Genomic DNA, 23,818 nt, shown 5'->3' with positions numbered 1-23,818 from the left:
CAGTTTATGACCCATCCCAACTGTTCCATCATCGATACAGTTCGGTTCCTGTGGTCTGACAATCTCTGGCGTTCTTGCGACCAGGAGAAAATCGTCGAGATATGGGACTATTATGATCCCCTGGTTTCTCAGGAAAGCGACAATTTCTGACACCAGCTTTGTAAATACACGAGGTGCTGAGGCAAGCCCGAACGGAAGGCATTGGAACTGGTAGTGACAGGTCCCAGACGGCAGCACCACCGCAAACCTCAGAAGCTTCTGAGATGAGGGGTGGACAGGGACCTGATAATAGGCACTCTTCAGGTCAAGAGTGCACATCACAGCATCCCGATCTATAAGGAGAATTGCTGAACGTATGGACTCCATACGGAACCTCTTGTACCTGACCCAGGCATTTAGAGGTTTCAGATTTATTATTGTGTGAGTCGCCGGATGGTTTTGTTATGGAAAAAAGAGAGGAGTAGTGTCCCTGGCCTACTTCTAGTGGTGGCACTGGAATTATGACTTCTGAGGAAAGCATATCCTGTAAGTCTATCATCATGGGATAATCTCGCATAACCATCGTGGGCGCGATGAATCTGTCTGGTGGAGGGGAGTAAAGTTCGATCCTGTAGCCTTCTGACACAGTCTGAAGGACCCACTGATTCTCAGTGACCCGTGCCCAATTTTCCGCAAAGTGGCGAAGCCTTCCCCCGATAAGAGTGGTGTCATTGCGTCTTAGATTTTGAGGAGGGGCCGAAGAAGAAACTCCTGTTCTTATTGCCCTGGCTACAGGAACCTCTATTGAATCCTCTACTGGATCTACCCCCTCTGTAATCGGGCTGTCTCCTGAAGGGAAAACCTCTCCAAAAGGACTGAGGCCTCTTAGGCTTGTCCTCAGGAAAACCCTTCTTATCAGAGGCCGACTCTAGAATAGGGAAGGACCAAATACCCTTGCTCCTGAGAAGGGAATTGAACATAACTTGGTCTTAGAGGCATTATCACCTGACCAGGATCTTAGCCAGACCGCCCTTCTAGCTGTGTTGGATAATGAACCACTTCTAGCTGAAAACCTGACAGATTCAGCTGTCATGTCAGACAGAAAGGCCGTGGCAGATCTCATGATAGGGAGAGCGCTTAGGATATCAGACCTTGGGGTTTTATTGGATAGATGCTCTTCCAATTGACCCATCCATAGATACATAGACCGAGCTACCGAGGTAGCTGCTATGTTAGTCTTAATTAGGGCTGCAGATGATTCTCAGGCCCTCTTTAGCAGTATGTCAGCTTTCCGATCCATGGGATCACGCAGGTTTGATGAGTCCTCGAATGGTATGGCTGTCTTTTTGGCAACCTTTGCCACCGGAACATCTACTTTGGGTATCTCTTCCCATAGTTTGACTTCTTCCGGCTCGAAAGGTAGACGAGCTTTGAAGTCTTTAGACAATACCAGCCGACGTTCTGCTTCCTTCCACTCCTCCAGTATCATGGCCTTGATATGCTCACTAACTGGGAATACCATGACCCCCAAACATCAGGTCCTGCCTGGATTGAGGTTTAGATGTCTCTTCTATCTGCATTGTGCTCTGCACAGCCTGCACAAGATCATTCGTCTCCTCCGCCTGGAAAAGGTATTTCCTCTGGTGGTCCTGACTCCCTGAAGGGAGTTCACCCTCTTCTTCTGAGACAAAGTCCTCAGAGTCAGACTTATCCTCAGAACTATACACCGGCTCTCTTAGGCTTCGCTCCCGTCTGGCTCTCTTGCAGCTGGGAACGGGGCTGGATTTCTCCACAATACTGGACAAGGAAGCCTGAACCTCATCACGTATTAGGGACCTCATTTCTGACAAGAGTGCCGGCTGTTCGTCCCTCATAACCTTAGATGTGCAATCTGCACACAAGGTTTTGATATGAGTGTCCGGAAGTTTCACATTACATATAGGGCATCTACTGGATTTCCCGGAGGCCTTGCCGGACTTCTTAGCTTGACCAGAGGGGGCAGCGGGGATTCCCTTATCCTTAAATGACATAAGGTAGGGAGTAAGTAATGGGGTATGCACCTGCGTGCATATAGGGAGGTCTGCGCTATGCGCACTCACCCCTTCCTTGGCTGGCATGTTTCCTTCCATGGTCCGGTGTAGCAGGTCCCCGCAGCTCTCCATGCTGGACAGGAGCGCTTCAGCTGCTGTGCGTTCCACGCTTGGAGGGCACACACTTCCCCCACTCTTACAGCGTCACCGGAAGTGACGGTAGCGGATGCCACGAAACCGAAAGTGACGCGGTTCCCTGGGACTTCCGCCTGAAGAGGCCGTGCAGGATGCCGTACCGCACTGGACGCTGCAAAATCCTGCCGCCTGGAACAGCGTCCGCAGCCGAGAGCCTCCCACCGGGAGGAGCGGCTGCCACCAGGAGCTTCGCCACTCCTGGTCTTTGGAGCAGAGGGACCCCCCCACTGGAGGGTTTCTGTCCTGAGCCTCTTGACAGGGGGAAGGGTATTGGCAAGCCGCACGATCCCCCTGAGCTCCGGTAAGCTGTGCAGCTTCTCTCATGCGCCCCTTGCGGGGACAGGAAAAACACTGAGGATTGGGGGTGGGACATGACCTTTTGAACTCTCGTGTGTTTCCTGTCCCAGCAAGGGGAGGACGTCCTCCAGGGTGCTGTCAGGAGGGACGTCCTGGAAAAATAACTTCTTATACTCACCAGCGGTGCGGTCCGGTCTGAGGGGTGTCACTTTTCTTGGTCCAGCGCCTCCCATCTTCTTGGTTTGTCAGGATGGCACGCAGGCACTGGGCATCTGACCTTTCCTAGCGCCCTGCAGTACTTTGCTTTACAGAGAAGGGCAGAGAAGTACACCTGCGCCGGAGCACGATTCCAAGCAGACTGTGTAGATAACAGGGATGTGTCATCCACAAACGATTGTGGTAGTTTTAAATGCTATGGATAATGATTTTTTAGATAGTAGTGGTTTGCTTCCGTGCAAATTGATTGTGTTTGTCTGCAATCTTAATGCCTTTGTTTTCCAACACCCTGACGGTCTTAGATTTTTCTTTTATACCAGGGTCTGTCCTGGTAATAGAGGCTGGATGTGATGTTCATATGTATCCAAGGCGCTGCTTTCTTCACTTGGTTTCGTGTATCAACACAGCTTCTATCCTACAGCTAAGGTGGCATGTAAACGTTTGGGTACCCCTGGTCAAAACTATTGCTCTTGAAGATGAAATGATCTCTAAAAGGCCTAAGGTTAAAGATGACACATTTCCTTTGTATTTTATGCAAAAACAGAAATATAATGTAACTTTTTACATTTTAAAAATTGTAAAAAGGAAAATGGGCCAACGGTAAATTTTGGCCACCCTTCTAGATTTGTGTGCTCAGATAAGTTTGACCAAGAGTTCAGACCTTAATTATCCTGCTAGGGTTAGGACTTGTTCACTATCATCCTTAGGGAAGGACCGGTGATGCAAATTTCCCAGCTTTATACAAACCCAGCCTCCTCTAACCTTGTGCCAAAAAACAGCAGCAATGGGTTCTTCTAAGCAGCTGCCTGGCACTCTGAAAATGAAAATGGTGGAGGCCTGCAAAGCAGGAGAAGGCAATAAGAAAATAAAGCATTTTCAAGTTGCCTTTTCTGCGGTTTGAAGTGTAATTAAGAAATGGTTGTTTAACCCCTTTCTGTCATTGGACGTACTATTCCGTCCATGTGGGGTGGGCCTTACTTACCAAGGACGGAATAGTACATCCAGCGCGATCGGCCGCGCTCATGGGGGGAGCGCAGCCGGGTGTCAGCTGCCTATCGCAGCTGACATCCGGCGCTATGTGCCAGGAGCGGTCACGGACCGCCCCCGGCACACCGCCTGCAGTGGTGTAAGTCAGATCGCTAATCTGACAGAGTGCTGTGCAGTCTGTCAGATCAACGATCTGTGATGCCCCCCTGGCACAAAGTAAAAAAGTTTTTAAAAAATTTCCACATGTGTAAAAAAAATAATTCCTAAATAAAGAAAAAAAAATATTCCCATAAATACATTTCTTTATCTAAATAAAAAACAACAAAAGTACACATTTAGTATCGTCGCGTCCGTAACGACCCAACCTATAAAACTGTCCCACTAGTTAACCCCTTCAGTAAACACCGTAAGAAAGAGGCAAAAAAACGGTTTATTATCATACCGCCAAACAAAAAGTGGAATAACACGCAATCAAAAAAAAAAAAGATATAAATAACCATGGTACTGCTGAAAACGTCATCTTGTCCCGCAAAAAACGAGCCACCATACAGCATCATCAGCAAAAAAATAAAAAAGTTATAGTCCTCAGAATAAAGCAATGCAAAAATAATTATTTTTTTTCTATAAAATAGTTTTTATCGTATAAAAGCGCCAAAACATAAAAAAAATGATATAAATGAGGTATCGCTGTAATTGTACTGACCCGAAGAATAAAACTGCTTTATCAATTTTACCAAACGTGGAACGGTATAAACGCCTCCCCCAAAAGAAATTCATGAATATCTGGTTTTTGGTCATTCTGCCTCACAAAAATCAGAATAAAAAGCGATCAAAAAATGTCATGTGCCTGAAAATGTTACCAATAAAAACTTCAACTCGTCCCGCAAAAAACAAGACCTCACATGACTCTGTGGACTCAAATATGGAAAAATTATAGCTCTCAAAATGTGGTAACGCAAAAAATATTTTTTGCAATAAAAAGCGTCTTTCAGTGCGTGACGGCTGCCAATCATAAAAATCCGCTAAAAAACCCGCTATAAAAGTAAATCAAACCCCCCTTTCAGCACCCCCTTAGTTAGGGAAAAAGTAAAATGTATTTCCATTTTCCCATTAGGGTTAGGGCTAGGGTTAGGGTGGGGCTAGGGTTAAGGCTACAGTTAGGGTTGGGGCTAAAGTTAGGGTTAGGGTTTGGATTACATTTACGGTTGGGATTAGGGTTAGGGGTGTGTCTGGGTTAGAGGTGTGGTTAGGGTTACCGTTGGGATAAGGGTTAGGGGTGTGTTTGGATTAGGGTTACAGTTTGGATTAGGGTTTGTTATAATTGGGGGGTTTCACTTGTGGGGGGTTTCTACTGTTTAGGTACATCAGTGACTCTCCAAATGCAACATTGTGTCCCATCTCAATGCCTGTCAATTTTGCGTTGAAAAGTCAAACGGCGCTCCTTCCCTTCCGAGCCCTCCCATGCGCCCAAACGGTGGTTCCCCTCCACATATGGGGTATCAGCACACTCAGGACAAATTGGACAACTTTTGGGATCCAATTTCTCCTGTTACCCCCGGGAAAATACAAAACTGGGGCTTAAAAAATAATTTTTGCGGGAAAATTTTTTTTATTTTTACGGCTCTGCATTATAAACTTCTGTGAAGCACTTGGTGGGTAAAAGTGCTCACCACACATCTAGATAAGTTCCTTAGGGGGTCTACTTTCCAAAATGGTGTCACTTGTGGGGGGTTTCAATGTTTAGGCACATCAGTGGCTCTCCAAATGCAACATGGCGTCCCATCTCAATTCCTGTCAATTTTGCATTGAAAAGTCAAACAGCGCTCCTTCCCTTCCGAGCTCTCCCATGCGCCCAAACAGTGGTTTACCCTCACATATGGGGTATCAGCGTACTCAGGACAAATTGTACAACAACATTTGGGGTCCATTTTCTCCTGTTACCCTTGGTAAAATAAAACAAATTGGAGCTGAAGTAAATTTTTTGTGAAAAAAGTTAAATGTTCATTTTTATTTAAACATTCCAAAAATTCCTGTGAAACACCTGAAGGGTTAATAAACTTCTTTAATGTGGTTTTAAGCACCTTGAGAGGTGCAGTTTTTAGAATGGTGTCACACTTGGGTATTTTCTATCATAGAGACCCCTCAAAAATGACTTCAAATGAGATGTGGTCCCTAAAAAAAAAATAGTGTTGTAAAAATGAGAAATTGCTGGTCAACTTTTAACCCTTATAACTCCCTAACAAAAAAAATTTTGGTTCCAAAATTGTGCTGATGTAAAGTAGACATGTGGGAAATGTTACTTATTAAGTATTTTGTGTGACATATCTCTGTGATTTAATTACATAAAAATTCAAAGTTGGAAAATTGCGAAATTTTCAACATTTTTGCCAAATTTCCATTTTTTTCTCACAAATAAACGCAGGTAATATCAAAGAAATTTTACCACTATCATGAAGTACGATATGTCACAAGAAAACAATGTCAGAATCACCGGGATCCGTTGAAGCGTTCCAGAGTTATAACCTCAAAGGGACAGTGGTCAGAATTGTAAAAATTGGCCTGGTCATTAACGTGCAAACCACCCTTGGGGGTAAAGGGGTTAAAGGAACAGTGGAGGTCAAGCAAAATTTCAGTAACCGCTGCTTGTAGGCTTGCTAGTGTAACGCCCAAGAGACCGGGGTACCCAGCACCGGACCAATGGGGTCTGTCTGTTGAGGGGGGTGTCACGGGTGGCTTGACCCGGTGCTGTGGCCTCAGGCAATGCACAGTGTAAAGGGTATCGTGAGGGGACAGGCACTTACTTGACCAGCAGCAGGTTCTCCCAGCGGTGATGATCCCAATCCTGGATAGATGGCTATTGTCCAAATGAAAGACTGAGGCACTGAAACGTTTAACCAGTTTACTTTAACATAAAAGGATTTACAACCAGTCCTGTCACCGGAGTCTGTATGGGAACTCTGAGTTACTTTGACCCTGCCGGGGTCTTCGCCTCTTATTGTACGCAATATCTGTGTGGCCCTGCTGCTGTATGTGAACTGGCTGCCGGCCCAATCTGTCCCCTCCGGGTCCTGGTTCGAAGGGCAACCCGAGTCCTTTTATCGGCTTACCTCCTCCAGGAGTACCGCTGAACTCTGTGTCTGTTGCTGCGTCCGACCCTAGTGAAGCTGATATCACCTCACGTTTTTCCGGTTGCTGTATTATATGTAATGAATACAGCCACGGATCCGGTATCCGTCTTTGCGCCTGTTCTGGGTAGTGATTAATGCTACCCGGTTCTCACAATGTCCTTTTTCTCTATCCCTCTTCTCCTCAGGCCGGTGATTTAGGCCTGGTAACAGTCACAGGGCTGTTAGAGATTCAACTGTATGACCTCTCACTTTCAGCTCCTTAGCCCAACTGCCAGTTCTTCTCTCAGACCAGAATGGATCAAGGGGAGTCTCTGGAGCTCCCCCTTCTGGCCGGAGGTGGTAGTGCAGTCTTGCTGTTTTAGTATTTGCATTTACTGTCAGTAACTATTTTTGTGGCAAATACCCCTAGGGGTGCCACATTCCCCCTTAGTTAAGAACAGTACTCCGGGACTGTGGGACAATAACATTTTGAAATAACAATTAATATGTACAGAGTCTTAAAAATGAAAAGTTACAAAAACCACTCAAGGAAACAAAAATATAGTTCTGTAAAAAGTCACTTCAAATAGCGTCCATTAATACAGTTCTATCCTTGAAGGTATTAGGAAAGGCACTGTACTTAGTGTCCAGGAATTTAGTTCCATTTTTCCAACGGAGTTATCAATATAAAGTCTAAAGAAAGTTCAAAAAGAGCAAAAAGCAAAGTTCAAAAAGCAGTCTTTCCGGAGCTTTGATTTAGTGCCTCCGGGCTGATAAAAAGTTCAAGAATATGCAAGAAGTTCATACAGACAAGTCTCTGTAGGCACTGGGCTTAAACGTTGCAGACTGATAACAATGACTATACTACATTTTCTGTTTAACTATATACGGCATAACATATATACAATTCACATTATGAGCTTTATAGTTGGTAATCTGCATACCTGGCCGGTAATTGACCCTGGGTACTACGCTGTGATCTACGTAATAGCGGTGTCTCTTCATGTGGTGTACTACTGTCTACTGCGGATGTAGTATCTGCCCGCTCTGCTAAAGATAATTCCACGACTATGGAGTTGGCAAGTCCACCGTGAATGGGATTACTCTGACCAGGAATCTGTTCTTCCTGGCCTGGAACCTCCTGTAGTACGGGGTCAGCCTCTTCCTGTCTTGGGACTTCTGGTATTGGGTTTGGTGTTGGGTAAAAGGCCACCATGGGAACCACTACTGCACCATGGTATGTTAGTAGGGTTTTGGGAAAGTCTCCTATACAGGTGTGATACACTTCCTCTTCTTTTTCCTTTACTGGTTGAACCTGTATGGGTTGAATAACTTCTGGTTCTGGCTGGACAACGTCTGGCTCTTTCAATGCTTCCGGACATAATTTAAGATTGTCTCTTGATACTAGTACAGATGTTAAGCCTCCGTTTTTGCTAATGAGACACATTTTAGGATTATCCACTCTTGTTGGTAAAACTGTGTAGGGTACGGCTTCCCACTGATTGTCCAGTTTATTGGTTCGACGATTTCTCTTGAGCACTTGGTCACCTGGTCTTAATGGGGTCGCTAGAGCATTCTGGTTGAAAGTTCGCTCTTGTCTTTCTCTAGTTTGCTGAAGGCTTCTTTCCACACTCTCTTGCACTTGGCGATACTGCTTTTGCCGTATGATATCCCAATTGGAGTCTTGGACTTCTGCGTCTGGTTTCAGAATTCCCATTTCTAGATCGATTGGTAATTGGCCGGGTCTTGCACGCATAAGGTAAGCTGGGGTGCAATTGGTGGAACTCACCGGGACATGATTATACAGATCCACCAAGTCAGGCAATTTCTCTGGCCATTGATTCCTTTCTGTCTCAGGTAAAGTCTTTAGTAGTTCTATTACAATATGGTTCATCTTCTCGCATAAGCCGTTTGTTTGTGGATGATAGGCCGTCGTCCGGATCTTTTTGCAACCATACATATTACAGAATTCTCTGAAGATCTCTGATTCAAAGGCTGTACCTTGGTCGGTGAGAACCTGTTCCGGATATCCATGGGGTCTACAAAAGTACGTTTGGAACGCTTTGGCTGCTGTTTTTGCTGTCAGATCTTTTACGGGTACTACTACCAAGAAGCGTGAATAATGGTCCACGATGGTCAAGGCATAGACATAGCCAGACCGGCTTGGTGTCAACTTCACGTGGTCCATGGCTACAAGTTCAAGTGGTTGTTTGGTGATTATGGGCTGCAGTGGTGCTCTTTGGTTCTTTTGATCGTTTCTTCTGAGGTTGCACGGGCCACAATTTCTGCACCACTGTTCGATTGATTTTCTCATCCCGACCCAATAAAATCTTTCTCTTAGAAGTACTTCTAACTTTTTCCAACCGAAGTGACCAGCACCATTATGGTAAGCTTCGAGGACCATCTTGACATCTTGTTTAGGCACGATAATCTGCCAAACCAATTCATGTGTTTTCGGATTGGTGTACCTTCTACAGAGCTTCCCTTGATACAGGAACATTTTGCCTCTCTCTTTCCAGAGTTGATGCGTCTCTTCTGGGGCATCCTCATCGGGATATGCACTTTGCTCAGTTAACAGTTCCTTCACCAACTTCACAGCCGGATTGCTGTCTTGGGTGTCAGCCCATCTATGGTGTGCTAACGGATTTAAATTCACCTCTTGTTGTTTCTGATAGGTACTTGACTGATGATGTTTTGCCTTGGGATGATGGAAGGCTGGTAGTTCAATTTCTTCAAGCTCCCCCATTTCTTCTTCTACATCTCTCAAGTGTGGCATCCGGGATAGGGCATCGGCATTTCCATTCTTGCGACCTGCTCGATACTTGATCTTGAAGTTGTAATTAGATAACCGGGCTATCCATCGCTGTTCTAACGCACCTAATTTGGCTGTGTCCAGGTGGGTCAACGGATTGTTGTCAGTATAGACAATAAATTCTGCAGCGGCCAGATAGTGTTTGAAACGTTCAGTCACAGCCCAAACTACTGCCAGTAGTTCCAATTTGAAGGAGCTGTAATTTTCTGAATTTCTTTCAGTAGGCTGGAGCTTTCTACTTGCAAAGGCGATGACTTTCTCCCGACCTTCTTGCTTTTGTGACAGCACCGCTCCTAGTCCCACATTACTGGCATCGGTGTAGAGGATGAAAGGTTGATGGTAATCTGGGTATGCCAGAACCTCTTCTCCGGTTAGTGCCTTCTTTAGTTGTTCAAAGGAGTCTTCCCTTTCGTCGTTCCACTGAAAAGGAGGGTTTCGGTTTGAAGGTTTCTTCGTCTGCCCTACCAAGGTGTCTTGCAAGGGTGCTGCCAACTTGGTAAATCCTTTTATAAATCTGCGATAGTAACCCACCAATCCCAGGAATTGTCTCACTTCTTTTGTGCTGGTAGGTCTTGGCCAATCCCTTATGGCGCTTATTTTCTCGGGATCTGGTGCTACTCCCTCCGAACTCACGATGTGTCCCAGGTACTGTACCTTTGGCTTGAGAAGGTGACATTTGGATGGCTTGACTTTCATGCCATACCTGGATAAGGCTTCGAACACTTCTGCCAGGTCTATTAAGTGTTGTTCGTAAGTCTTTGAGTAGACGATCACATCATCTAGGTACAGGAGGACGGTCTCGAAGTTCTTGTGTCCGAGGCAGCATTCCATCAGCCGCTGGAAGGTACCGGATGCGTTGCAGAGTCCGAACGGCATGCGATTAATTTCACATAGGCCCATTGGTGTGGTGAATGCCGTCTTTTCCTTATCTCGCTCAGCCACAGGGACTTGCCAATACCCGCTTGTTAAGTCTAAGGTGGAAAAATAATTAGCAGATTTCAAAGCAGTTAAGGACTCTTCTATCCTAGGCAAGGGGTAGGCGTCTTTATGGGTGATGTTATTAATCTTCCGGTAGTCTACGCACATTCTCATGGTTCCGTCCTTTTTTTTGACAATCGCTAGAGGGGCCGCCCAGGGGCTACAGCTGTCTCTTATTACCCCGGCCTGTTTCATCTCCCTCAGCATATCTTTTGCACATTGATAGTGAGCGGGCGGTATGGGTCTATATCTTTCTTTTATTGGGGGATGGTCACTGGTGGGGATTGTGTGTTCTACCCCTTCTATCCGTCCGAAGTCCAATGGGTGTTTACTGAAGACTTGTTCATATTCCGTCACTAGCCTATACACCCCTTGTTTTTGATGGGTAGGTGTTGAATTTATGCCCACGTGTAGCTGTTGGCACCAATCCTCCATTTCTCCATCTGAGCCATTGCCTTCCACCTGACAGGTTGGTTCTAAGGGCTCAATGGTTGTGATGGCATTGTTGTCAACAGTATATAGCTTTGCCATTGTAGCATACCTTGGCAAAGTGACCTCTTCCTCTCCACAGTTCAAAAGTCGTACCGGCACTCGTCCCCGGTGTACCTCGACTATCCCTCGTGCTGTGAGTATAGTGGGCCTGCTGTCGGTGTACACTGGTTCTATTAAGGCTTGATAATCTCGTCCCTTAGTACCAATGGCTGCTCTACACCATACCAGCATTTCTGTTTTTGGTGGGATTACAATAGATGTTGGATCACTTACCCTCACACTGCCGATTTCTCCACCTGCAACTTCTACCTGTTGCCTTAACATCAATACTTTTATTTCCCTCCGGAGAACTCTCTGCTGGCAGGATTGGGCAGTTTTAGCAATTTGCTGTAAGACAGAAATGACTTCGGAAAAGCAGTTCTCTAACACATTCATTCCTATCAATACAGTTGGTTCACAGTTCCGCCGGTCAACATCAACAACAATTATACCCTGTTTCTTCAATTCTACTTTACCAATCTTTATGGTCATCTCCCTGAATCCTAGTTTCGGTACCAACTTACCATTACTGGCCCATATATCTAGTTCAACATCAGAGGGCCCTTTATCAATATCTGCATCAGCCCAGTACCTCTTATAAAGGATATACGGTATAGATGAAATCTGGGAACCTGTGTCCAGCAAAGCGTTGAGGGGCATTCCGTCCAGCACGATAGGGATAATGGGTCGTCCTCCGATGTACCTGTCGCGCCAGGGTGTTGGGCCTTGAAAGTTCATTCCTGCGAAGCGGCCCGCATTCCCAGGGGATTCCCGTTTAAATCACCATCTCGTGCAAAGTGGCCTGGCTGCTGGCAACGGCGGCAAATGGGCTGTCCATCCAGTTGGTAGGGGTCGCGGGGTCGTCCTCTCCATGTCGGGTATCTCCGGGGTCTCATCCATGGAACACCTTCTCTACGGTTTGACAACTCCATCTTGGGTCCTCTCATCTCCTGCATGGTTTTAGCCATTGAAGCAACAACATCAGTTAAAGAGTCAAGCTTTTGTTGAAGAGCCTCATTAGTACTGGGCCCCAGGGGCTTAGCAATGGCCCCGGACATAGCTGATGTCACTGGTACTCCATGTTATTGAGGAGCCTCTGCCATGAGTTGCGCAGGATCCTGATCCCGAGGTGCCTCTGCCAGCTGGAGACGTATAACGCTCTCCTTTAATTGGGCAAATGTCAATTCAGGGTTCTTAAAAACAAGCATGCTCACATGCCCCCGGTGAGAAGGGGTGTAGAGTCCCTCAATAAATTGATCTCTTAGCAGTTTATCCGCTCCGGTGTTAAAAATGGGTTCAGCCAGTGTAAGTGATTTAAGGGCTTCCTGCAGGTTTAAGGCAAAGTCTCTCACGCCCTCATTAACTTTTTGTTTGCAATTAAAGAATCGTACTTTAGCTTTGCTGCTGGCAGTGGTTTCAAATGTAGCTTTTAATCCAGCAAATATGCGTTCAACAGTGCCTTTTAGATCAGCTGCCCATGCTGTGACTTCTCGCTTAAGGTACCGTCACACATAGCGACGCTGCAGCGATACCGACAACGATCCGGATCGCTGCAGCGTCGCTGTTTGGTCGCTGGAGAGCTGTCACACAGACAGCTCTCCAGCGACCAACGATCCCGAGGTCCCCTGTAACCAGGGTAAACATCGGGTAACTAAGCGCAGGGCCGCGCTTAGTAACCCGATGTTTACCCTGGTTACCATCCTAAAAAGTAAAAAAAACAAACGCTACATACTTACCTACAGCCGTCTGTCCTCGGCGCTCTGCTTCTCTGGTCTGGCTGTGAGCGCCGGGCAGCCAGAAAGCAGAGCGGTGACGTCACCGCTCTGCTTTCCGGCTGACCGACGCTCACAGCCAGAGCAGGAGGAGAGCAGAGCACAGCGCTGGAGGACAGACAGCGGTAGGTAAGTATGTAGCGTTTGTTTTTTTACTTTTAGGATGGTAACCAGGGTAAACATCGGGTTACTAAGCGCGGCCCTGCGCTTAGTTACCCGATGTTTACCCTGGTTACCAGCAAAGACATCGCTGAATCGGTGTCACACACGCCGATTCAGCGATGTCTACGGGGAGTCCAGCGACGAAATAAAGTTCTGGACTTTCTTCCCCGACCAGCGATCTCCCAGCAGGGGCCTGATCGCTGCTGCCTGTCACACTGGACGATATCGCTAGCGAGGACGCTGCAACGTCACGGATCGCTAGCGATATCGTCTAGTGTGACAGTACCTTTAGCATGGCCACTTAACTGCATCATCAGGAGACTAACACGCTGAACTTCACCCACAGGGAACATGTCAAAATGGGCCAGCATCTTTTCTCTGAAATCGTCAAGGGTATTAGGCTCACCTTCATACATTGGAAGCCATGGGCCACCCGGGGTATATGGCATCAGCACCGGCATGATGGGCACCTTCATGGAGTCCTTGCACCGCTGCGCTACCGGACTCTCTATCGACACTCTGTCTTTCAGCTGCATTAGCGTCGCCGGGTGCTGCGGCGTCTCCGTGCTGCGACATACTGTGCCCCCTTAGTTAATCCGGACCCTTCCGGTCCTCCGCTTCCGTCGGGATAGTGTAGATTCGTTCCGCTGTGCAGCAGGATCGATTTTCCCCTTGCTCTGATGTCAGAGCGCTCAGCTTGGTGCCGCCCACAATGACACGCCCCCTGCTGCTCCCACCCACCGCGCTCTGTAATGGCGGATTCTGAAGTTTTTCAGTTAGACTGGGGCTCAGGTGATGGCGTAGCTCAATTAACAGTCTCGTGCCTAACGGTTATGAAGTGATTACCTCAGGGGATGGCGGCCATCTTTACTCCATTATAACCAATGGGGAAAAGTCACTTTCAATAGTTTTCAATGGAGAATGGATTTTTCTTTAATAAAGTCAATTTTCAAGATTTTTCATCCAAGTTTTCACAGTTTTGGGCTCCAATCACGGCACACAATACCCGGTATACGGGCTGGCTAGATCCTGTTCGTGACGCCAATTGTAACGCCCAAGAGACCGGGGTACCCAGCACCGGACCAATGGGGTCTGTCTGTTGAGGGGGGTGTCACGGGTGGCTTGACCCGGTGCTGTGGCCTCAGGCAATGCACAGTGTAAAGGGTATCGTGAGGGGACAGGCACTTACTTGACCAGCAGCAGGTTCTCCCAGCGGTGATGATCCCAATCCTGGATAGATGGCTATTGTCCAAATGAAAGACTGAGGCACTGAAACGTTTAACCAGTTTACTTTAACATAAAAGGATTTACAACCAGTCCTGTCACCGGAGTCTGTATGGGAACTCTGAGTTACTTTGACCCTGCCGGGGTCTTCGCCTCTTATTGTACGCAATATCTGTGTGGCCCTGCTGCTGTATGTGAACTGGCTGCCGGCCCAATCTGTCCCCTCCGGGTCCTGGTTCGAAGGGCAACCCGAGTCCTTTTATCGGCTTACCTCCTCCAGGAGTACCGCTGAACTCTGTGTCTGTTGCTGCGTCCGACCCTAGTGAAGCTGATATCACCTCACGTTTTTCCGGTTGCTGTATTATATGTAATGAATACAGCCACGGATCCGGTATCCGTCTTTGCGCCTGTTCTGGGTAGTGATTAATGCTACCCGGTTCTCACAATGTCCTTTTTCTCTATCCCTCTTCTCCTCAGGCCGGTGATTTAGGCCTGGTAACAGTCACAGGGCTGTTAGAGATTCAACTGTATGACCTCTCACTTTCAGCTCCTTAGCCCAACTGCCAGTTCTTCTCTCAGACCAGAATGGATCAAGGGGAGTCTCTGGAGCTCCCCCTTCTGGCCGGAGGTGGTAGTGCAGTCTTGCTGTTTTAGTATTTGCATTTACTGTCAGTAACTATTTTTGTGGCAAATACCCCTAGGGGTGCCACACTAGAGAGGCAAATCAGAATCCCCACTTGACTACAAAACACCTTCAGAAAGATTTAGAAGCCTGGAGTTCAGAGACACGTGCACAAATATGGCCTTCACGGAAGAGTCATCAGGAGAAATCTGCATCCTCACCATAAGTCAGCTTCAGAAGTAAGCAGCAAAACATCTAAACAAGCCTGATGCATTTTGGACACAAATCCTGTGGACCGATGAGGTTACGGCAATCCGTTTAACGGATGCGCTAACGATGAGCCCCAAATTGTATTTTTGCAATCACGTTAACGCATGCGCTAATGCATGGTCGCATTGCGTCGGCATGCGTTTATAGGGTTCTATGCAGAGCCTGTGCGCTTGCCGAAAATGCGGTAGTCTGCGTTCGAAGGTGCGTCACAAAATACCAGATCATTGCTAACGAATGCCGATTTTGACATGCGTTAGGATGCCTTACGCTAATGTAAGTCTATGGGTGCGTTAACGGATCCGTTACATAGCGTTAGTGCCGCTTAGAAACGGATCCGTTAAACGGAATACCCTAACGCAATGCGAACCTAGCTTAAAATAGAACTCTCTAGCCACAATGATCAACGGAATGTGTGGAGAAAAAAGGGCACAGAATTTCAGGAAAAGAACATCTCGCCAACCATGAAGCATGGGGATCAATCATGCTTTGGGGTTGTGTTGCAGCCAATGGCACAGGGAACATTTCACTGGAATAGGGAAAAATGGATTCAATGAAACTTCAACAAATTCTGGATGCAAATAACACAATTTGTAAAAAAGCTGAAGTTGATGGCTTCTACAAATGGATAATGATTAGTGATGAGCGAGTATACTCGTTGCTCGGGTTTTCCCGAGCACGCTCAGGTGACCTCCGAGATTTAGTTTTCATCCCGGCAGCTGAATGATTTACAGCTATTAGCCCGCTTGATTACATGTGGGGATTCCTTAGCAGCCAGGCAACCCCCACATATACTTAGCCTGGCCAGTAGCTGTAAATCATGCAGCTGAGGCAATGAAAACTAAATCTCCGAACACTAAAAAATACTGTCACCTGAATCCTAGGGAAAACCCGAGCAACGAGTACACTCGCTCATCACTAAAAATGATCCTAAACACACTTCAAAATCCACAACAGACTACCTCAAAAGGGGCAAGCTGAAGGTTTTACACTGGCCCTCAGTCCCCTGATCTGAACCTCAAAATAGACTATAAGATGTACTTTTTCCTCAAATTTAGTTGGAAAATGGGTGGTGCGTCTTATAGTCCGAATGCAGGCTTACCGGGGGGTTGCAGTGGAGCAGGATCCCTTCCTCAGGAAGCCGGTGGCAGCGGAAATGTGGCGATTCTGTGGGACCCGTGTCGGCGGTGAGCAGAGTGGAGTGCATCATTGGTTTCCCAGCGGTCATGTTCTTGGAGCCATGGGCCACTGGAGGAGGAGTATGGGTAGATTGGGATCTCACGACAACCCACTCCACGCAACGCTAATTGCTCTGCTGACTCCGCGCCCGCAGCATTGCACTGCTGGGATACACCCTCCTCCCACCCAAGGCCTGCAGCTTGCCCACATCTGCCATCTCCTAAGGGATCATGGATCCCGTGACCCCGCTCTACCGCCACCGGACCACAGGTAAGATGATACCTTAAATTTGATGGACCCTTATATTTTTTTTTACCATTTTCCACCCCAAAATTCGAGGTGCATCTTATAGTCTGAAAAATACGGTGTATAATATATATGTGCCTAAATACAAAATAAATGTGTCATCTTTAATTTAGGCCCACTATAACAGTAATCTTAAGCAGGGGTGCCCAAACTTTTACATGCCACTCTATTTCCTCTTCATGTGCTATACGTTTCTACAGTGTTTTCTCTGTAGATCTGTCTGTGTACAACTCTCGCATGTCCGTCTCCGGGTCTGATCGGTGGGCGTCTCTGGACGCATAATGGGCAGAAGGTTTCTTGAAATCCCATCCACTATGCTGCAACATCTGGACGCTGCACAAGCACAGAGCGTCCAACCCGCAGAGTTTACTGCCTGTGGGCACCTACCCTAACATTGAGAGAAGGTCGGGCAGAGGGAATCAGCAGGAGCTCTGATGGATTTGTAACCTTTTTTTTGTTTTGTTTTACAGAAGCACTGAGTTACATAAATTAAGACACTTGTATTTATTTTATTTTTTTTAATGAAGAACACTTTGAAAGTTGATACATTTTGTGCTTAGGAAGCAAATGATTCTGTGGGGAGGTATACATAACCTTAAGGACTTATGCAAAAACAAATGAATTTTTCATGTACTATATTTTGCTATAATAACAATTACTTCCTGCAGGCCTTGTTCGTATACAGAAAAGCAAATTCAGGTAGGGCTGCAGTATAAAGCATGGCGGAGGATTGTTCCCGAGCTTTATGATCATGCTTTTTAACCAGTTCCTACAGTGATTATCCCTAAACTTACAACTGGACACAAGAAATAGATACGCTTTTGGAAATTAAAGTGGTTGTCCGGCCTCACGCTACTAGTCTGTAGATGCTCTGTGACTTGCACACTCCCGGCCGTAGTCCGCCAAGACGCGTCCGGCCTCGCTTACAGAACTTGCATTGAGCAGGTAAAAATGAACAATAAAAGGAATGTGTTTCTTATTAATTAAATTGAAACTAGCTAGTGACCAAGTTTTTCTAATTGTTTTTATTCCTTAATTAGTGTTTTTCACATTACGGAACATGAAGATGCAGTGACTTGTACGGGAGAGTAGTAAGTGGTCTGTGTGCAGGGAGGAGAGCGGCCGCCATCACCTGCTGCAATCACACAGCAAACCCATAACTGAGTTGAGTACAGAAGCCAGAAAGGCTGCCAGTATATAGACACATAGTAGGGCGATGAGCAATGAGGGTTTTTATTTTTATGTAGAAATTACAAATATTTTACACATTATTAACATACAGAAAAGAGCTCCAGCGTCCATTGGTGATGCACCGATGTCTTCCCTGTGTGGTGTCAGTAGGATGAGGCTGCGGACTCTGGGTAGACTTGCAGGGCTAGTTCTAGATAACCTGGCTTCTGTGCCTCCATTTTTACAAACAGCTGCAAAAAGAATGTAAAGTTCATAGATGATATTGACTGACATGGAGGGGAGGCTACGTGTCTGTGACTGGCACCCGCAAGGGGGGGGGGGGGGGGGAGGTTTGGCTACATGTCTGTGACTGGCACGGCACCCGCGAGGGGGAGGCTACATGTCTAACAGCATAGATATTGACTGACATGGAGGAGAGGCTACGTGTCTGACTGGCACCCGCAAGGGGGGGAAGGCTACGTGTCTGTGACTGGCACGGCACCCGCGAGGGGGAGGCTACGTGTCTGTGACTGGCACGGCACCCGCAAGGGGAGGCTACGTGTCTGTGACTGGCACCCACAAGGGGGAGGCTACATGTCTGTGGTCGCACCCGCGAGGGGGAGGCTACATGTCTGTGACTGGCACGGCACCCACGAGGGGGAGGCTACATGTCTGACTGGCACCCACGAGGGGGAGGCTACATGTCTGACTGGCACCCACGAGGGGGAGGCTACATGTCTGACTGGCACCCGCGAGGGGGAGGTTACTTGTCTGTGACTGGCACCCGCGAGGGGGAGGCTACATGTCTGTGACTGGCACCCGCGAGGGGGAGGCTACATGTCTGTGATCGCACCCGCGAGGGGGAGGCTACATGTCTGTGACTGGCACGGCACCCACGAGGGGGAGGCTACATGTCTGTGACTGGCACCCGCGAGGAGGAGGCTACATGTCTGACTGGCACCCGCGAGGGGGAGGTTACATGTCTGTGACTAGCACCCGCGAGGGGGAGGCTACATGTCTGTGATCGCACCCGCGAGGGGGAGGCTACATGTCTGTGACTGGCACCCGCGAGGGGGAGGCTACATGTCTGTGACTGGCACTGCACCAGCAAGGGGGAGGCTACATGTCTGTGACTGGCACGGCACCCGCGAAGGGGAGGCTACATGTCTGTGACTGGCACCCACGAGGGGGAGGCTACATGTCTGTGACTGGCACGGCACCCGCGAAGGGGAGGCTACATGTCTGTGACTGGCACCCACGAGGGGGAGGCTACATGTCTGACTGGCACCCGCGAGGTGGAGGTTACATGTCTGTGACTGGCACCCGCGAGGGAGAGGCTACATGTCTGTGACTGGCACCCGCGAGGGGGAGGTTACATGTCTGTGACTGGCACGGCACCTGCGAGGGGGAGGCTACATGTCCGTGACTGGCACGGCACCCACGAGGGGGAGGCTACATGTCCGTGACTGGCACGGCACCCATGAGGGGGAGGCTACATGTCCGTGACTGGCACGGCACCCGCGAGGGGGAGGCTACATGTCCGTGACTGGCACGGCACCCACGAGGGGGAGGCTACATGTCTAACATTAGCATAGATCCTGCAAGGAGTACATGTCCGTGACTGCCTCAAGCACAGGCTACGAAGAGGAAAGCTAAGGACCTGGGTCTCCGGTGTAGAGCCCGCATTTGGAAGGCTACACGCATGCGACACCAGCATGGCACCAGCGAAGGGTAAGGCTGTACAACTTTGACTCCAGTAGTTTATGGTATCAGTGCTATAATAAAGTCATGGCTTAACCCTTGCCATTTTAGTGTTAGTCATCCTCATCGACCGCAGATTAATAACCTGTCCGAGCCAATCGGGTACCTAGGGAAAGTTTGGCTGACAGCTGCAGCCTTGTAAATGGGGCTGTCGGGAGCCTCGGTTCCTCCCATTACTAGGTTACTCATTAGGCCCCGACTACATTACAGCCCTTGTGAAGCCATGTACCAGGTGCATTATGCTCCTTCTGGTGCCTTCTCCAGGTTATTCTGTCATTTTTACTGAACACCTCCACTGGTTTTAGCTCGCCGATGTTACTACAGTATATAGAGCGCAGAACACGCAGTCACACTACACCATAGATAAAAGGAAGTCACCAAATAAGAGCAGAGATTTCAGGTCTGCTCAGGTGGACAATGACGACTTCAGAGTAACGGGGTGCCCCATATATAATCGGGCTACTGCTGAAATACCTTAATGAGCTCTCTGCCGTCGGCCCCCTGGGACTCCTTGGCACAGGCCGTGTCCGGGTGCACCATGTGATACAGTCGCACCAGACTTACTGCATCTTCTAATCTACAACAAACAAGATTTAAAAAAAAAAGGGACTAAGTGGAAGATTCTCCATTAATTGTAACTTAACTGCAAAACAAGAAAAAGGTAATTATAAAGTTGGAGTAAAATAATACAATTTGCAAAGGATTACATGTACAGTGTTTAGCTATGAGAACGGTATTATGGGGGAGTCCGTCACTTACAGCGCTATGTAAGGGAACAGGGGTCATGCATGATACCTAAGAGATCCAAGTTTAAAGACCCCAGAGTCACAAGCGTGTCCTGAAATCATCCAAATCTAGCGCCTATATTAATACCATCACTCAGAGCAGAGGGCAGAAGATGGGCAGTGATCAGCACATAAGGGGGCTGCCTTCTGGGCACTTACAATTGTGGGCCAGGGGCATGAAGATGTGCATTTCTGCCACCTACATGCCCATCTCCCCAGGCTGGGGTCTACACTGCTCTCGGTCCTCTAGTTTGGAGGAACTTTACCTATTACGGCAATGGATCCCATCCACAATGCTGACTCAGATTCTCATGTAGCAGCTGATGTATATGTAATGGGATTTTCTTCCCCAACAATCTCCCTTCCTGACCCTATGAAGACACTTACAGGTCTCTCTGAAGCATGTCTACCAGCAGCCCATCGACCTTCTTTTCAGAACACAGGTGCCACACCATGCCGCCAAAGTGCCGTGTGGATCGCAGTAAGTCATACTTTCCTTGTCTGTCAGCGTCCTCAAAGGTTTGGTTTCTGATCTGCATTTAAAAAAAAACACAAGTGTGAGATATGTCGTAGACACAACAGTAACCAAAAGACCCCAGACCCGAGCCCTTACCCTAATGTAGTCGGCAGCGTCAGGCTCAAACTGGACAAGGCAGCGATTCAGAAGCTCCTCATGGCGGTCCTGCTGGAACAAAAGCTGAAGAGGCGAACACAAGGTCATTATCCGACACCGGTAACGGCGGAGATCTGGAGGAAACATCCGGACTTCTTTACCTTCATGTTCTCCTCTCTGAACACTGGTGGAGGAACCATCTTGCGACCATGCCGGGGGAAATATACCTGGATCATGCGGTCTCTCTCCTCCCATGTGGCTTTCCTCAGGACACCGTTTGGTTCCCTCACTACAATAAACCTTTCCTAAGAAGACAACATGTGATGGTCAGTGCCCAACAAGTACCTGCGGCTGACGGTGTTCGCTGCCACGGCTGGCTAGTACTTACACTGTGAGGGGTGCTAAACGTTATGTCTGTGAACACAAACTTAGCTGTATCTGTGCCATCAAGGATCTCGTCCACAGCCAGTGTCTCATCTATTGGCTCTCGCTCGCTGGGCATAGGTGGCACCTCCAGGTGCTGCTGGGCAACCATCACGGCTTTCTGGAGGGCCTGCAGAGATGGAGGTCTCACATTACTTGGTAAATAGCGATCACCACACAGTACCACACTATGGACATGGAGGCCCTGAGGTGCAGACCTGGTGTATGCTCTGTCATTTGGGGTGCGACTGTTTTGTACGTGCAATTATTATGAGTTTTCTTTTTCTTACGAATTTCTTTCTATCATGGCCCTCAGGGAGATCCAGTCTACATTGAAGAGTGCCATCCCCTGCAGCAAGTTTGGGGCATCTTAGTGGATGGTGTTAGCGGTCCTTTATACTGCCTCCAATCTTGTGGAAAAAGCAGTAAAGTGCCCAGACACGCCCCCTCGGCACCTCCACCCTGATTTGCATATGACTTCAACACTATATTTTTTACGCCTGGTATAATGCATCTCTATATAAAAAACAAATTTTTTTTATAGGGGCCAAGTGCCTATACAGCCATACTACTGCTTCAGATGTAAAAAGGTGACGACAGGTTCCCTTTAAAGAGACTCTGTCAGTAGGCTTCACTCTCCCAGGCCGTCTATATGGGCATGTAGGTCGTACGAAGCAGAATAAAATGTTACCTTGAGATCGTCAATCTGATGTCTTACTCCAAGGAAATCCAGTATTTTCTTATATGTAAATTAGCTGTTACGATCTATAGGCGGGACATGGATCTCACCAAGAATCTGCCTCCAGAGATTATTATAAATACAAGGAGGCGTCACCAGAGTGAGACATGTAATGACTGACAGTCTGTGCTCCCGATCTACATGTCTCACACTGGTATCTCTCCCTTTCACTTATAATAATCTCTGGAGGCAGATTCTCAGGGAGATCTATGTCCAGCCCATAGATCTTAACAGCTCATTTACATATAACAAAAACATGGATCTCTCTGGAATAAGACATCGGATCGCAGAAATCAAGGTATTATTTTATTCCGCTTTCTGTGATCTACATGTCCCTATAGACGGCTTAGGGGGCTGGACTGACTGATCCCTTTAATATACGGTAACCCGCCTTGCTCCAATCCCAGGCACTATAAATCCCTGTGCCCGTACCCCGCTGTGCGTCAGTCAGCGCCATTCTGGGCCGTGATCTGGAGATGCCCCACAGACGGGACACGTTTACCCCCACTGAGGCAGCGCCCGACCCTCTGGGGCAGCGCCCGACTCTCTGGGGCAGCGCCCGACCCTCAGGGGCAGCGCCCGACCCTCAGGGGCAGCGCCCGACCCTCAGGGGCAGCGCCCGACCCTCTGAGGCAGCGCCCGACCCTCTGAGGCAGCGCCCGACCCTCTGAGGCAGCGCCCGACCCTCTGAGGCAGTGCCCGACCCTCAGGGGCAGCGCCCGACCCTCTGGGGCCACCGTACCTCATCATACTGCTGCTGGGTCATCAGCTTGTAGGTGGGCGGCCGGGACACCTGCGGGATGGGCTGGAAAACTTTCTGCAGGTTCAGACCCGTCATCTTCCTCAGGATGCCCTGCACCTCGGGGTCTGAGAAGTGCACAGGGAAGGGGGACGAGCCGGGAGCTGCACAGAGAAAAGGGGTGAACACGACAGGCAAGAGCGGAGGACAGCAATGACGGGACGTCCAGCGGCCTCTCACCTGCTGCACACAGGCTCCGGTGACCGGTTACCCTCTGCGGCTGAATCCTCCGCACCAGCCATGCTATGCGGGCAGCCATGACTGTGCTGACACATCCGCCGCAAGGACCGTCGGGAAGTGTAGTCCAGAGAAGGGAGATGAGCTGTGCGCCTGCGCAGTAGATTACACCAAGTTTCAGGCATTGTTGTATTTCTCCTAGGATGGCTATTGTCGTCGTGTAGTTATTCTTACCTACTAGCATGAACTGTATTTTCATACAAAATATACGTCACATTTTGTGTCCAGCCCCTAAAATACAGGACTCATGTTGTAGTGACCAGAAGTCAGTGTCGCCCTCTGCTGGTCAGTTGTGTTTCATGAGAAGTTTGGGGTGCGCTATGGCGCCTCCTAGTGTTCCTAAAGGACAAGTGCAGTAATCCTGGTGGTAGCGCATTGGGCTTCATTCACACCCTGCAGTTGTAAATGACGCCATTAATTGTTACTAACTGCAATGGAGCCACAAAAAGTGAATGACATTCAGATGGCGAATACGGCATCAGTTTTATTAACTCACCCATTGATTGTAATGGGCGAAACTGATCTAAAACCAGATCAGATCAGTGCAGTGTGGGATTTTACTCTCTGGGTGCTCCCCAGTGACTTGCATGTTATCCATTGTACGGCTGCCTAATATGCGTCCATTTA

General features: G+C 48.1%; 1 protein-coding gene across 1 annotated transcript; it reads right to left on the bottom strand.

The window, feature by feature from the left end:
- Positions 1–17,879: 17,879 nt before the first annotated feature.
- MRPS22 (mitochondrial ribosomal protein S22) lies at positions 17,880–23,250 on the bottom strand. The gene is made up of 8 exons (XM_069727817.1): positions 23,135–23,250; positions 22,898–23,058; positions 21,382–21,546; positions 21,155–21,298; positions 20,994–21,077; positions 20,768–20,913; positions 20,070–20,172; positions 17,880–18,085 (listed from the first exon to the last, which is right to left on the bottom strand). The coding sequence occupies exons 1-8, from the start codon at positions 23,211–23,213 to the stop codon at positions 17,999–18,001; spliced, it is 969 nt and encodes a 322-aa protein (XP_069583918.1). The 5' UTR covers positions 23,214–23,250; the 3' UTR covers positions 17,880–17,998.
- Positions 23,251–23,818: the final 568 nt, after the last annotated feature.

Source organism: Ranitomeya imitator, chromosome 5 (assembly GCF_032444005.1).
Source record: "Ranitomeya imitator isolate aRanImi1 chromosome 5, aRanImi1.pri, whole genome shotgun sequence".
NCBI classification, from domain to species: domain Eukaryota; kingdom Metazoa; phylum Chordata; class Amphibia; order Anura; family Dendrobatidae; genus Ranitomeya; species Ranitomeya imitator.
Note: the sequence above shows the minus strand (reverse complement) of the source record. Positions and strands in the feature narration are given on the sequence as shown.